We start from the raw sequence: 14,512 nt of genomic DNA on the forward strand, positions 1-14,512 counted from the left end.
GCCTGTTTAAGAAATCAATTTCTTCCTGTTTCAATCTTGGTAGTTTATAGGTTTCAGGAAGGATTCCATCTCTTCCAGATTGCTTAGTTTATTGGCATATAGCTGTTGATAAAAATTTCTAATAATCCTTCCAATTTCAATGTGTGGTGACCTCTCCTTTTTCATTCATAATTTTAATAATCTGGGTCCTTTCTCTCTTTCTTTTGATAAGTCTTGCCAGTGATCTGTCAATTTTATTGATTCTCTCCAAGAACAAGCTTCTAGTCCTGTTGATCTGCTCTACTGTACTTCTGGTTTCTGCTTGATTGATTTCAGCTCTAATTTTGGTCCTGCTTCCTCGTGCGTGGATTAGGCCTGTCCCTCTGTTGCTGTTCCAGACTTCTTGAGGTGAGAATATAAAAACTGCATTTTAGATTTTTCTATTCTTTTGAGTAGAGCTTGGATGGCTATGTATTTCCCTTAGAGTGCCTTTGCGTATCCCATAGGTTTTGACTGTTGTATTTTCATTCTCATTGTCTCATAAATTGTTTAATTTGATTTTTGATTTCCTGGTTTTCGAGTCATTCCTGAGCAGGATGGTTCTTAGTCTCAAGTGTTTGAGTTTCTTCAAATTTTCCTTGTGGTTGAGTTCAATTTCAGGCGTTGTGGTCTGAGAATATGCAGGGGATAATTTCAATCTTTTGGTATCGGCTGAGACCTGTTTTGTGTCCCAGAACATGGTCTATTCTTGAGAATGTTCCATGGGCATTAGAATAGAATGAGTATTCTTTGGTTCTGGGGTGTAGTGTTCTATATATATCTATGAGGTCCAACTCGTCGAGTATGGCATTCAAAGCCTTTGATTCTTTGCTTAGTTTTTGCCAGGGTGTTCTATTTCTGAGAGTGGAGTGTTGAGGTCCCCTACTATTAATGTATTTTTATTTATATGTCTCTTTATTCTGGTTAAGAGTTGGCTTGTGTATCTTGCTGCTCCCCTGTTGGGGGCATATATATTATAAATTGTCATATCCACTTGTTGAATACTTCCTTTAAGAATAATATAGTGTCCTTCTCAAGTGCTCTAACTATAGTCTGTAGTTTAAAATCCAGTTTATCTGATATGAGTATTGCTACCCCAGCTTTCTTTTGAGGTCCATTTGCGTGAAAGATGGTATTCTCCATCCCTTCCTCATCTAGTCTGAATGCATCTTTGGGTTCGAAATGTAGTCTCCCGTAGACAGCAAATGGATGGGTCATTTCTTTTATCCAATCTGCAACCCTGTGGCGTTTTAAGGAAGAATTTAAACCATTAATATTAAGACTGAGTACTGAGAGATATGTTTTTAATGATGCCATGTTGTCAGTAAAGTCTTTGTATTGAGCTGTGACTTTCTCTGTATCACCTCTTGGGGCCTTTTACTCTTATAGAACCCCCATAATACCTCCTGTAGGGCTGGTTTCGTGATTACGAAATGGTTAGTGACTGTCGATTCTGAAATGTCTTTATTTCTCCATCAATTCTGAATGACAGCCTTGCTGGATAAAGGATCCTTGGCTGCATGTTTTTCTCTGAAAGAGCTTTAAAAATGCTCCCCAACCTTTCTCTCATTCCAGGTCTGTGTAGACAGGTCTGAGCGTAATTCTGATGCCTTTGCCTTGGTCGTGAGAAATTTCTTTCCTGGCGCTTTCAATACTGTATCCTTGATCTAATATTTCATGGTCTGCACTATACGTGACATGGCGACGGATTGCGGGTTGAGCTTGGGAGGGGTCCTCTCTGCCCTCTTGAACGAATGTTTGTTTCTCCTTGCTAGATTAGGGGAAGTTTTCAGCTACAATTTGTTCAAATATCTCTTCTAGACCTCTGTTTTTCCACCTGGGACTGCCAGGATTCTAACATTGGATCGTTCGTTGAGTCGAGTAATCTCCCGTAGCTGCAACATTCGTGGCGGATTTTTAAGACCATCTTCTATTTTCATTTTCCTCTATTAACCCATCCTCCAATTCACTAACCCTTCTTCTTGTGACCCTGGCCGCAGAGCCTCTAGTTTGCCTGCATTTGCTTTGTAACTTTTAATTTCTGTCAAATTCGCCTCATTTCCGCCTTCTTAGGATTCTATATATTCTCAGTAACATTTTCCTTATACGTTTTTCAAGTCTACTCATCATCTTGACCATTGTTACTCTGAATTCCATTTCTGATAATTTGGTTACATCCATATCCGCACGTTGTACAGGCCACTGACTCACTGTCTCTTTTCTTTGCTGGGGGGCTTCTCCTTCTTGTCATTCTGATGAGGAGAGGTTGCGGCTAGCTCAAGAGCCCAAATTATTGACTGGGTCCCAGGCCGTGCCCCTTGTTTTATAGGGATCTTAGAGATGTGGGCTTCTTCTTTAAAGATTTTATTTATTTACTTATCTGAGAGAGGGAGACAGACAGTCAGCAAGAACAGAACAGAAGCAGGGGAGTGGGAGAGGAAGAAGCAGGCTCCCAGCGGAGGAGCCCGATGAGGGACTCCTTTCTGGAACGCCGGGATCACGCCCTAAGCCGGAGACAGGCGCTCAATGACTGCGCCACCCAGGCGCCTCCGGTTGTGGGCTTCTTGATTTTTCAGCCTGCCTTCTGTGTTCTGGGGGAGGGGCCTGCCGCGCTGATATTCAGGCAACCCTGTTTGGTTAGAGTCTCCGTGTCCCCTGCGAGGGGGCATGGGGATGGGCACTCTCTGAGCTGGTATTTCCAGGCTTTTGTTCTCTGGCGGCTTTCCCTGGCGGTCAGCTATGCCTCTTCTGAGAGTCAGAGCAGCAGAGGCTGCATTGTCTCAGAACAGAGGGATTGCGGCCCGTTCTCCACTGATGTTCTGGCCACTTTAACTCTGTTACTGTTGGTGCTGCTCAACCCTGCAGCGTCCCAGGATGTGCGCCCCAACCCGGCATCCCTGCCCTCACTTCCAGGGCCGGCGCGTCTCTGTCCTTTGTGTTTCTAATGCCGCCAGCCACCAGCCGCCCCGCACGCTCCCGGGTCTCCCGGTCTCAGTCTATGCCCGGTGAGCACACCTCGATTCCGGAGTTTCCTGAGAAGCCTGGTGGCGCGCGCACCCGGTTCAGGGTCTCAGTCTGCTGTTTCGCGGGTGCCGACCGCGAGTCCGCCCGCTCCCCCGTGCAGGTGGCCCGCCAGCCACCAGCCGCCCCACGCGCGCTCCGGGAGCTCCCGGTCTCAGTCTGGATCCCCTGAGCACACCGGGATTCCGGTGTTCCGGGAGATGCCTGGTGGCGCGCGTTCACGGCTCACCGGTCTCAGTCCGCTCTCTCGCGGGTGCCCTCCGTGAGTCCGCCCGATCCCCCCACCCAGTTCCCTATTTGAACTCCTTTTATGAGAGTGCATTCAGTTATCCAGTAAGTTGAAGTAGTGATGGATAAAAGATAGTGTAGTGTAGGTCGCAGCACACAGGCCCTTGACACAGTAGGCATATATTAGCACCTTAATCAGTCCCAAAAATGGTACGTGCTCATCTGAGATTTAACAAAAGGTGGAGATCTTGATTTAAAATGTTCTACAAAAGAAAACAAAACTACATTTTATTGAGCAGTTACTATATGTGTCCTAAATGCCTTACGTAAGTGGGCTTTCGTCTTCACAGAAGGCCGGGTTGGTATTCTCATCACTGTTCTAAACATGGGAATGAGACTGGAAGACTTGGAGAGTGAACAGCTTGCTAAGCCACGTTGCCAGTAAGTGGCAAGGCCGACCTCAGAATGCAGGCCTTTGAGAATCCAAAATCCTTTCTATTTTTTTATTTTTTAAAGATGTATTTATTCTGGGGTGGGGAGGGGCAGAGGGAAAGGAAGAGAGAGTCTCAAGCAGACTCCGAGCTGAGTATGCAGCTGCTGCGGGGCTCAGTCTCACGACCTGAGCCGGAACCAAGACTTGGATGCTTAACAGACTGTGCCACCCAGGCACTCTGAGAATCTAAAACCCATTACATCAAAGCTTCCATTTCCGTATTTAAAAAGAACCAAGAGAAAGCCGGTGCTCCCCCCTTTTTAATTTTTATTACAGGACAGAGAATTTCTACAGTAGGTTTCTAGTACATGAAGCATCTGCTCATGTTTGAAAACTTTTACCCCAAATCTCAGACCACAATTTTAATCACAAAATAAGCTTGCCAAAACAAATCAGTGTGTTGATTTCTGCCATAACCTGTATTTATGAACTCCTGTTTTTAATGCATTTTTGCAGCTTCCAAAATCCTTTGTCACAGGGGTCCCGTCATAGGAATTAGCTAGGTTCTTTTATATTATAGATGTTAATAAATGTTAGTAGATGTGTTGTAGATGTTAATTAATGTGTTAATAAAATTACTGATTGTTTTAAAGTCCTTGAGATTCTAGGATGCTATATATTTTAGCATTCCTACAGCATTGTATACTTCCAAAGTAGTTTATAATCATCAGTTAGATATTTCCCACATAATCTCAGTGGAATAGACTGGTATTCTTGTTATTTTACTGAGGAGAAGAGAGATAAAGCCAGTTTGACTGACTTGCAGTTTACATAAGTCACTTTCACATTCTAGATTAACATTCAATTTAAGGTTCCTAGTTTTGTGCTGAGTTCACAGGATGACGTGTTCTCAAAACACTGGTGATTTTTCAATTTTCCTGCAAATAGATTGATTTCTGGTTACTGGGAAAGCTCTGGATGCCAACATTCCATGAGGCCAACCCATATAGCAAAACTGAGGCCCTTTCAGCTGCGTGTTTATAGGGAGCACGTTTAAGATGCAGGTGAAAACTCCAGAGTATGAAATAGTAAACCCCATCCCCTTTTTTACATTTTTCTTCCTAGGTTTTTAATGTCTTCATAAACTGGGTTTGTGCCACCGCCTCACCCTACCAAATATTACCCCACTCTCATTTCCCCACCTCACACCCTACATTGTGGATCACACCTAATCTAATGTACCTGTGAGATCAGGTTCTAGTGGCACTCTTACCCACATTTTACCCTATCATTTCTTCTCTGTCCGTTTTTCCTCTCACCTAGAATAGTACAAAAATGTCATAATTGCTGTCCCTGCCCACAGAGCTACTCCCTTACTCTCCCCCTTCCTTCATGCTGCCAAAGTGAACTGCCAGAAATGCATATCTGAGTACTGTCTCCTAACCTAAACTTTCCAGTGGCTCACCAGTTGGAGGGGATGAAGCCCACTCCTTAACATGGCATTTAAGGGGGTCCTTTATGACTGATCCTGTGTACCTCTCCAGCATCACTTCCTCTCACTCCTTTCTTTAGACTTATGCACTAGAATTATTTTATTCCCCATGGTCCCATGTATTTCATGCCTGTGAACATTTTCCTCACACTCCTTTTATTTAAATTCATCCCCCACCTCCTCACATTTATTTCATCAACTGCTTAATTCTTCTTAACCTGTTACAACTAGACTCAGCAGTCAACAGCAGGAAATCGTCCTTGAACCCACAAAGTGCCTCAGTGCTATAATGGTCCCCAGCATGTAATGGGCACTTAATAAATATTTGATTATTGTGGTATTCATTTTGCCACATTTACACATATTCAATCATTATTTTGTACGCCTTTAGCTCATACATTTTATGTCAGTTATATCTCAATGAAACTGGAAAACAATAAATGATGAATGAATGACCCATTTACATTTCTAATTTCCCTCTAGACTCTACACCCCTCGAAGACAATGACTGTTATTCATATTGTATACTAAGCATCTTAGTGCCTAACAAATCATTACTCAGTATTTTAAACTTCTGTGTCTTCACATGTCTTTTCTCCTATATTTTCATGAACATTAATTTATGCTACTAATAGACTTTATATAAGGTGCTCTTTAAGACAACCCTTTAGCATAAAATTCATTTTAATTTAATGAACATTTACTGAATTCTATGCCAAGCTTGGTGATAGAGATTGCAGTTCAAACGTATAGCAAGGGAGATATATGAGAACAATTATACAAAATATTAAGTGCTAAATTAGAGTCTGTATCAAGTCCCCTTGAAACAAACATGGAAGCAGTTCTGCTCGGAGAGAAGGTCAGGTGCAAGGAAAATGATGGAGGAAATACTTGAGCAGATTTTCCAAAGGATTAGGTACAGCCAGGTGGCAAAGGTAAATAGGGAAAATGAATGGCATAAACAAAGGCCTAAATACATTTGATGCTTTTGATGAATAGACAGTGGTCTTCTGGAGGCAGAATAGAAGGTTTGTGAAAGGGAATGACATACAATGACGCTGGGGCTAGACTGATACTTTAATTCCAACTCAATAGCTGGGCTTTTAACTACAAGCAATGAGGGGCCAATGAAAGATTTTATTATAGATTTACCATAGAGTAAGATGTATTATAAGATGATTAAAGGCAGTGACAATGTATGTGATGGCAGAGTGGCAGAGAATATAATGGTGGCAGGCGGTAATACAGGTAGAGATGACGAGACTGGACCGTGGTAATTGCAGTGGAAAGGGAAGCAGATATGTATGAAGGGTGGATTTGTACTGGATCAATTTAAACTTAGACTATATATCAGAATCCCCTTCCATGTATAGTTTCCCAGTCCTGGCCACCAGAGACATTTTGCACAATATTTGGAAGGCCCAAGTTGAGCAGAAGTTTGGAAACTTAGCGTGAAGGCATCAAGTGTCCTGTTGCTGATCTGCTGGCTCACTTCATGATGTGAATTAGCCATGGAGCCTGCAGCATCTCCCACTTCTGCCAGATATTCTCCTTCAGTGTCTCTGAATCCTGGGGCAAGCACAGCACCAGACACATCAGCAATAGCCCTGTATAGACGGCTGAATCAGCTCCCACAATTACCTAAGGCCAAAGTCTTTATGACTCTTGTTGGTCTTCTCTAATAGAGAATTAGCTGCTGTACCAAAGTACCTAAGCCATGCAATGGGTTTTGGGCTTGGGACTCAGGTTAAATTAGAAGGGTCTTTTAATTTTTGTTTCCTTTTTAAGATCTTATTTATTTGAGAGAGAGAGAGAGGGAGGAAGTGTGTGTGTGAGTGAGGGGGAGGGGTAGAGGGAGAAGGAGAGAGAATCTCAAGCAGACTCCGTGATGGAGCCCGGGGCTCAATCCCTTGACCCTGAGATCATGACCTGAGCCAAAGTCAAGAAGTCAGATGCTTACAAGTCACCCAGGAGCCCCTAGAAGGGTTTTGAAGAGCCTGTTAGCAGGAGCCTGACGTCACTCCAGGAGGCTGCTGGTGAGGATTTAAAGGAATATGAGGAAAATGTTATTGGAAATGTTATTGTTAGGTTATTGGAAGAAAGGTGACTCATGTTACATAGTAGCAGAAAGTTAAGCAATGATGCCAGCAGCATTAACATGGAAAATAAAAAGTATCTCATCAACTGGATGACCTACCTAAGGAGATTTCTAGACAAAAATGTTAAAGGTGCTATCTAGATTTTTCTAGCTGCCTATGGTAAAAGAGGAGAAAGGCAAGCAAGAAAACGAATTGTAAATGAGCCACAAATTTGGGGGTTTAAAAAATAAAATTTTCTTATTCCTAGTCTCTCCAGACAGTAAATGATGCTAAAATTAAATGAGTTCCAGACAGAGAACATATCAGGGAACTGTCAGGAAAATGAAGTCTAAAGATGAAGCCATGGGCATGACTGTAAAACCCTTTGTTGAGACCTCAGGAAGATGAAAGATGCTTTCTAGTCAACAGATGAGAGAGCTTCTCAAGTTCTTAAGGCTATTGTCCCAAAGTAGTTTCACATGGAAACCCGAAATAGAGAACAGCTCTAGCAAAGACATTCTGGGTGTGACTTGTCTGTTGGAGTGAATTATAAACTCAAGACAAGCTTGCAAAGTTTTAAAAGTGACTGTATCAGTTTGGATCAAAAATTATTTATTAGAGAGAGAGGGAACACAGTGTGGGGAGGGGCAGGGGAGAAGGAGAGAGAGGATCCTCAAGCAGACTCCCCACTGAGTGTGGAGCCCAATGTGGGGCTTGATCCCAGGACCTTGAGATCACGACCTGAGTCAAAATCAAGAGTTGGATGCTTAACTGATTGAGCTACCCAGGCACCCCAAATGTGACAGTATAAAATGAAATAATGGGGCACCTGGGTGGCTCAATTGTTAAGCATCTGCCTTCGGCTCAGGGCATGATCCCAGGGTCCTGGGATTGAGCCCTGCATCCAGCTCCCTGCTCTGCTGGGGGCCTGCTTCTTCCTCTCCCACTCCCCCTGCTTGTGTTCCCTCTCTCACTGGCTGTCTCTCTCTCTGTCAAATAAATAAATAAATAAAATCTTTAAAAAAATAAAATGAAAGGATGGGGGCTCCTGGGTGGCTTAGTTGGTTAAGTGTCTGCCTTTGGCTCTGGTCATGGTCCCAGGGCCCTAGGATTGAGCCCTGTATCAGGCTCCCTCCTCAGTGGGGAGTCTGCTTGTCCCTCTGCACCTCTTCCCCCCACCCCCTGCTCATGTTCTCTCTCTTGCTCTTGCTCTCTCTCTAATAAATAAATAAAATCTTAAAAAAAATAAAATGAAAGGATGGACCCTCATACACTGCTGGTAGGAATGTAAACTGATGCAGCCACTTTGGGAAACAGTCTGGCAGTTCCTTAAAAGTACCCTATGATGTAGCAATTCCTCCTACGTAGATGCTCAAGACATTTACATAAATGTCCATAGCATCATTTGTAATAGACAAAAAGTAGAAAGAACCTAAATTTCCATCAACTGATAAATGGATAAAAAAAGGTAGTAGAGCCGTATGATGGAACATCTTTAGGTGATAAAAAGGAATAAAGTAGTGGTACGTGCTGTAACATGGATGAACCTTGGAAACAGTGAAAGACAGTCACAAAAGACCACATGTTGTATGATCCCATCTATATAAAATGTCCAAAATAGGCAAATCCACAGAGCTAGAAAGGAGACCAGTGGCTGCCTAGGGCTGGAGTGGATGGGAAGAATGGGAGGGTGATAGCTAAAGGACACAGGGCTGCTTTTTCTGTGATAAGAGTTCTAAAATTGATTGTGGTGATGGTTGCACAACTTGATGAATATATTTAAACCGCTGCATTACACACTTTAAATGGGTAAATTGTGTGGAACATGAATTACAAATCAAAGTTGTTACCAAAAAAGGAGTTTTGGAGTCTTGGACTTCTACGGACAAGCACTCTGAGAAAATTTAGCAAACATGGGCAACGTTTTATGAAAAAGGAAAAATAGTTCAGGAGCCCAGAGAGGAGACCAAAAGCCAGCCGCAGGCAGTCAGACTGAACGTTAATCAAGGATCTGACAACACGTACCTAGTCAAGTTCCAGAATTGCTACAAATCAGGGCCTCCTCATGCCTCCCATGTTTCCCTTTTTCGAGTGGCACTGTCTGTTGCCTGTCCTAGGTTTCACCTCACCCATTGTTAAACTCTGGGTATGTGAGGACAAGATAACTTGTCTCTTTAGTTCATAGTCTTCAGATCAAGATGAACTATCCTAGAAATGGACTCAAGGAACTGCCTTTAAGGAGCTGTATCCACCTTTGTACCTGAGTCGGATGACAAGATTCTGGAGTCTGATCCTCTAAACAGATGAAATTTTGGAGAAGGGGAAGTGGGCTCTTGGAAGAAAGTCTATTTTGTGTGTTGAAGGAATATAAAGAACTCATGGCCAGGGGGTGGACTTGGTGAGTTTTAAGACATGTCCATTGAGAGGTGGTTCATCTTCCTTTGAATATAGGCTGTTCGGAGGGACTTGCTTCTAATGAATAGAATGTGGCAGAAGTGATGCTACTTGATACTGAAGCTAGGTCATGAAGTGATATGTCCTCCATTTCACTTTCTCTCTTGGGGATGCTCACCCTTAGAACTCAGCCACCATGTTGGGAGGAAGCTCAAGCCACCTTGGATAGGCTGCATGAGGGTGTTCTGGCTGATTGCCCAAAGGTTCCGCACCTACCACCAGATATAAGTGAATGAGCTTTTAGATGATTTCCACCTTAGCCTTGGAGCCATCCCAGCTGTCACCAAGAGCAGCACTGACAAGCTTTCTCCACTGAGCCCTGCCCATCTTGCAGATTTGTGAATAAAATAAATGTTTGAAGCCATGTTTTACAGTGGCTTGTTACCCAGCACTAGATGACTGGAACAGTTGTTATTAGTAGGACTGACTGCATGTTGGAAGTAAAAGAAAAGGAGGAGTCGAGAATGTTTACCAGACTTTCTAGGTTAAGCAAATTATTATGAAGCAGTATAGCTTGTAGTGGCCTGTTTACCTCTCTACAGCAGTAACAAATCACCAGTGTTTTGGGTACTGGCTGCAACAGAGTTACTTCAGAGGAGATGAGTGTCCATGAGATTTCTTTCTTAAAGCCTGTGATCAGTTTGTTTAGATAGTTACAGCATGATTGTTCTTAGGAAACTAAAACAGTACCAGAGTAAAGAAGCTGGAAGATAGGTTTGGAGGAGTTGAGACAAAGCACAGTGATTAAGTCGCCAAAAAATGATTTTATTCTAGCAACTGGAAGTTACTATTAATCAGCACCTCTTGTTTTACTATTATAATGACACCGATGTACATAAAACTCTTTATAAATTTAATGATTATTTCTTTAGGACTATGACACTCACTTTATCCTCTTACTGGAAAAGCTCTTTTCTGGAAAGCAGCCTCTCAGTGAGGCCTTCTCTGGACATCCCATCTAGAATTGCAAACCCCCCCACTCCCACACTCTGGATTGTCCTTCCTCGCTTTGTTCTTTTTCCCCTTACCTAAGGCCATCGAACATACTAGATTCACTTATTTATCTTTTTTTTTTTTTTTCACTTCTTTTCCCCCAGTGCCTGAGACAGTGTTGAATACATAGCAGGTGCTCCTAAACATTTGTTGAACAAATGAATAAAGTGATTTGTGAATTACAAAGAAAGGATTGAATTGTGTTCTGAATACTTTCAATGGAGAGTTTATTTTATAGTGTTTGGTTTTTTGGAAATCAGCAACCAAAATAGGTGTGTGTATACACACACACACACACACACAAATACATATAAACACATAACATATTTTGTATATATATAAACATATATAAACATATATATACCAAATGCCTCCGAGCCTCAAATTGACTCATATAGAGTTCTTTTTTTTTTTTTTTTTTTTTGATTATTATGTTCAGTTAGCCACTGTATAGAACATCATTAGTTTTTGGGGTGCCTGGGTGGCTCAGTCATTAAGCGTTTGCCTTCGGCTCAGGGCGTGATCCCAGGGTCCTGGGATCAAGCCCCGCATCGGGCTCCCTGCCCCCCTAGAGCCTGCTTCTTCCTCTCCCATTCCCCCTGCTGTGTTCCCTCTCTCGCTGGCTGTCTCTCTCTCTGTTAAATAAATAAATAAAAGCTTCAAAAACAAAAAAAAAGAACATCATTAGTTTTTGATGTAGGGTTCAATGATTCATTGGTTGCGTATAACACCCATAAAAAGGTTCTGCACAGCAAAGGAAACAGTCATATGGAGTTCTAATAGTAATCAAATACCACTGGTTTCAACTCCTCCCCATTCCTGTTATTTTTGTCTTTGTCCTAATCTTTTATTTGAATAATGAGAATAATATAATGAACCCATATATACCCATTACTGAGCATCAATAAGTTTGATGTTTCTCTACTCACTCCCCTCCCCCCAGTTGTTTTAAAGAAAATTCAAGATATCATGTCATTTCACCTGCAAATTTCAGATGCATTTCAAGATGTTAAGTACATTTCAAAAAACACTACCAGCACACCATTATCACACATAACAGAATTAGCAATTCCTATCATCTAATACCCTGTCCATGATCGTATTTCCCCAATTGATTCCAAAATATTTTAATTCAAATCAGGATCCAAACAAGTCCACACATTGCACTTGGCTGTAATTTGTTATCTCATTTATTTCCTGTTTCTCCTCCTTTTTATTAATGCCATTGATTTGTTGGTTGAACCTTATATCATTTGCTCTGCAGAATTTCTCATGTTCTGGATTTGGCTCACGGCTTCCCTGAGATGAATTTAGCTTGTTCTCTAGTCCTCATATTTTCTGTAAATGGCAGTTAGATCTGCATACATGATTAGGTTCAGATTCAATTTTTAGGCAAGAATATTTCAGAAGTGGTGCTGTGTACTTTCTATTGCATCACATCATGAGACTTATAACATGTGGCAGTCTCAATTTTAATGACGCTAAAACTGATTAAGGGTTTAAGTTATTAGCCTGATTCCTTACTTGTAAAGTTCTCATCAACCTCTTACCTAATGCTCTTAGCATCCAATTATGATTTTTGTGAGATCCACTATTTCATTAGGACTTGAAAAAATGGTGATTTTCCTAAATCTATTTTTCCTTCCTCATTTATTAGCTTTTATTTTTTTCTTTGAATAGGAACTTTATTAACCCTTAAGTTACACTAAAATGCACTTGTACTGGAAAAGCAGAATACATGCTCCATTTTTTTCCTTTATTAATTTTCAGACTTATGAATTCCTTAGCAATCCCTTTGTAATCAATGAGTTTCTTTTATTTTTAAAATACCATTAGGAACAGAAGGGGAAATGAACCATGACAGACTATGGACTCTGGGAAACAAACTGAGGGTTTTAGAGGGGAGGGGGGTGGGGGGATAGGCTAGCCCAGTGATGGGTATTAAGGAGGGCACGTATTGCATGGAACACTGGGTGTTATAGCAAACAATGAATCATTGAGCACTACATCAAAAACTAATGAAATACTGTAGTACTTCAATAAAGTCTCAAAGGATTTAAAAAAATAAATAAAAATAAATAAAATACCATTATGAACTCTTAGATTTCAATGTATTTTCACATGTTTCACTCTAGATTATTCTTTCTGATCCTCAAGTTTCCCATTTTAGACGAATGGGAACCTTTAGAAGTTAGTTCCTTTTGATGAGTGATCTCATTAGTCTGATAACTTCCATGTCTCTGGTATAAGAGTCTCTGGCATAAGATATCCTAGGCTCCTCCTGTACATTTCCTGCTTCAAATCTGGAATCAGCTATTTCCTCTCCCAACCTTTTTTCACAGGAAACACTCTGATGCCTCCTGTCTTCAACATGGTAGATCTCAGAATGTTTTTGTTTCCATGACACACCAATTCTGTAATTAGAGGTTCTAAAGATGCACAATAAGGAACTTTACCTTCTCCCTCTTCTATTTCTCTTTTAAGCCCATGACTGAAAGGTTGTTAATAAGAGCATTGAAGGGTGGTGAAAACACTAAGATCGTTACCTTGAATGGGAAGAAGATAACGAAGATGCCCTCAACATTAGATAAACTGCCTGGCCTGAAGACTCTAGTTCTTCAGAATAACCAAATCCCCAAGGTGTGCCCGGAGATAAGCACCTTGACCCAGGTAAGGAATAGCATATCATTTTGGATTGGGGTTGGAAAATAGGAAGATAGAAAAGAGATGAGAGAAAAATAAGGCTTTGATTTCTGGAGACTTAGCTCCTGGGAGACCTACTATGGAGTGTTTTTGGAGAGGCATCAAAAAGCTTTCTCCCTTAGGGGATTACATATGGTAGGGGAGAAGATGTTTCAATTTATTCATGTGCACATCTGGAATCAGAGGATTAGGTCTCTGCCACACTGATCTTTCTGGAGGCTGTCATCTGGAAAAGGGTTGAGAGCCTGGATCTGCTTGTCTACCTTGGGGGCTCCATCTGGAAGTGGGATTGAGGATCCTGGAGATGCTGTTCACCCTGGAGACTATCCTGAAGCTTTGCATATGGGATGAAGAGACTTTTTGGATGTAGCAAGGGGGTTCCTTTTCAATTTCCTAGAGCAGGCTGAACTTTGAAATGGGAGTGTTGGCAGGGAATGGGAAGGAGGAAACATTCATTTCTTCTGAAGCAGTCTTTAAAAGAAGGTTAGTATTTTAAATAAAGAATACCCTTCTTAAAGAGCAGCAGTTGACATGAATGAATCCCAGATGCTTGTGTTAAACATTTCTGCCCAACAATGTAAAACCTCAGCTGCTAAAAATCTTGAGGTTGGGAGAAGGCAAGGGATATTAACTTTGCAGTTTTCTTTGTATTCATTTCTAAACTGTCACCAAGCACTGAAAGAACCTATAAACAGTAAAGTCATTGCAGTTCATTAGTTTTGAGTTCAGAGTTACCAAAACCAAAACAAAAAAACCTATTTTCTTACCTTCACCTACCTCATTTCCTTTTAGAACTTGTAATCTGTGGCCAAGTCTTTTAAAAAAATAGGGCAATACTCACAAACTCCTCCCTTTAATGGTAACTTGCAAAAGTGCATATATGGTTACAGGACAAAGATTTCAATTTTCCAATAGGACAGAGGAGTTTCTATGCAAAAGGATTTAGGATTTGACTGAGCCATGAGCTGATATTCTCCCCCTACTTGATTTTTTTCCATTAAAGTAACACAGTGCATTGTTTTAAGAAAATCAAATACTACAAAAGACTTATAAAAAAGCTATTATCTTCTGTTCCATTCTCCCTCACCCCCA

At 41.4% G+C, this 14,512-nt stretch overlaps 1 protein-coding gene across 1 annotated transcript in view; it reads left to right on the forward strand.

Annotated features, from left to right (window-relative positions):
- Window positions 1–14,512, forward strand: part of OTUD6B (OTU deubiquitinase 6B) — a 114,087-nt gene that overhangs the window by 21,883 nt on the left and 77,692 nt on the right. Inside the window, exon 6 of the mRNA XM_040626053.1 lies at window positions 13,202–13,387. Coding sequence (XP_040481987.1) covers window positions 13,202–13,387 — 186 coding nt within the window. The remainder of the gene's footprint in view (window positions 1–13,201; window positions 13,388–14,512) is intronic.

The sequence above is a fragment of the Ursus maritimus genome, unplaced genomic scaffold (genome assembly GCF_017311325.1).
Source record: "Ursus maritimus isolate PB19 unplaced genomic scaffold, ASM1731132v1 scaffold_9, whole genome shotgun sequence".
In the NCBI taxonomy this organism is placed as follows: Eukaryota; Metazoa; Chordata; class Mammalia; order Carnivora; family Ursidae; genus Ursus; species Ursus maritimus.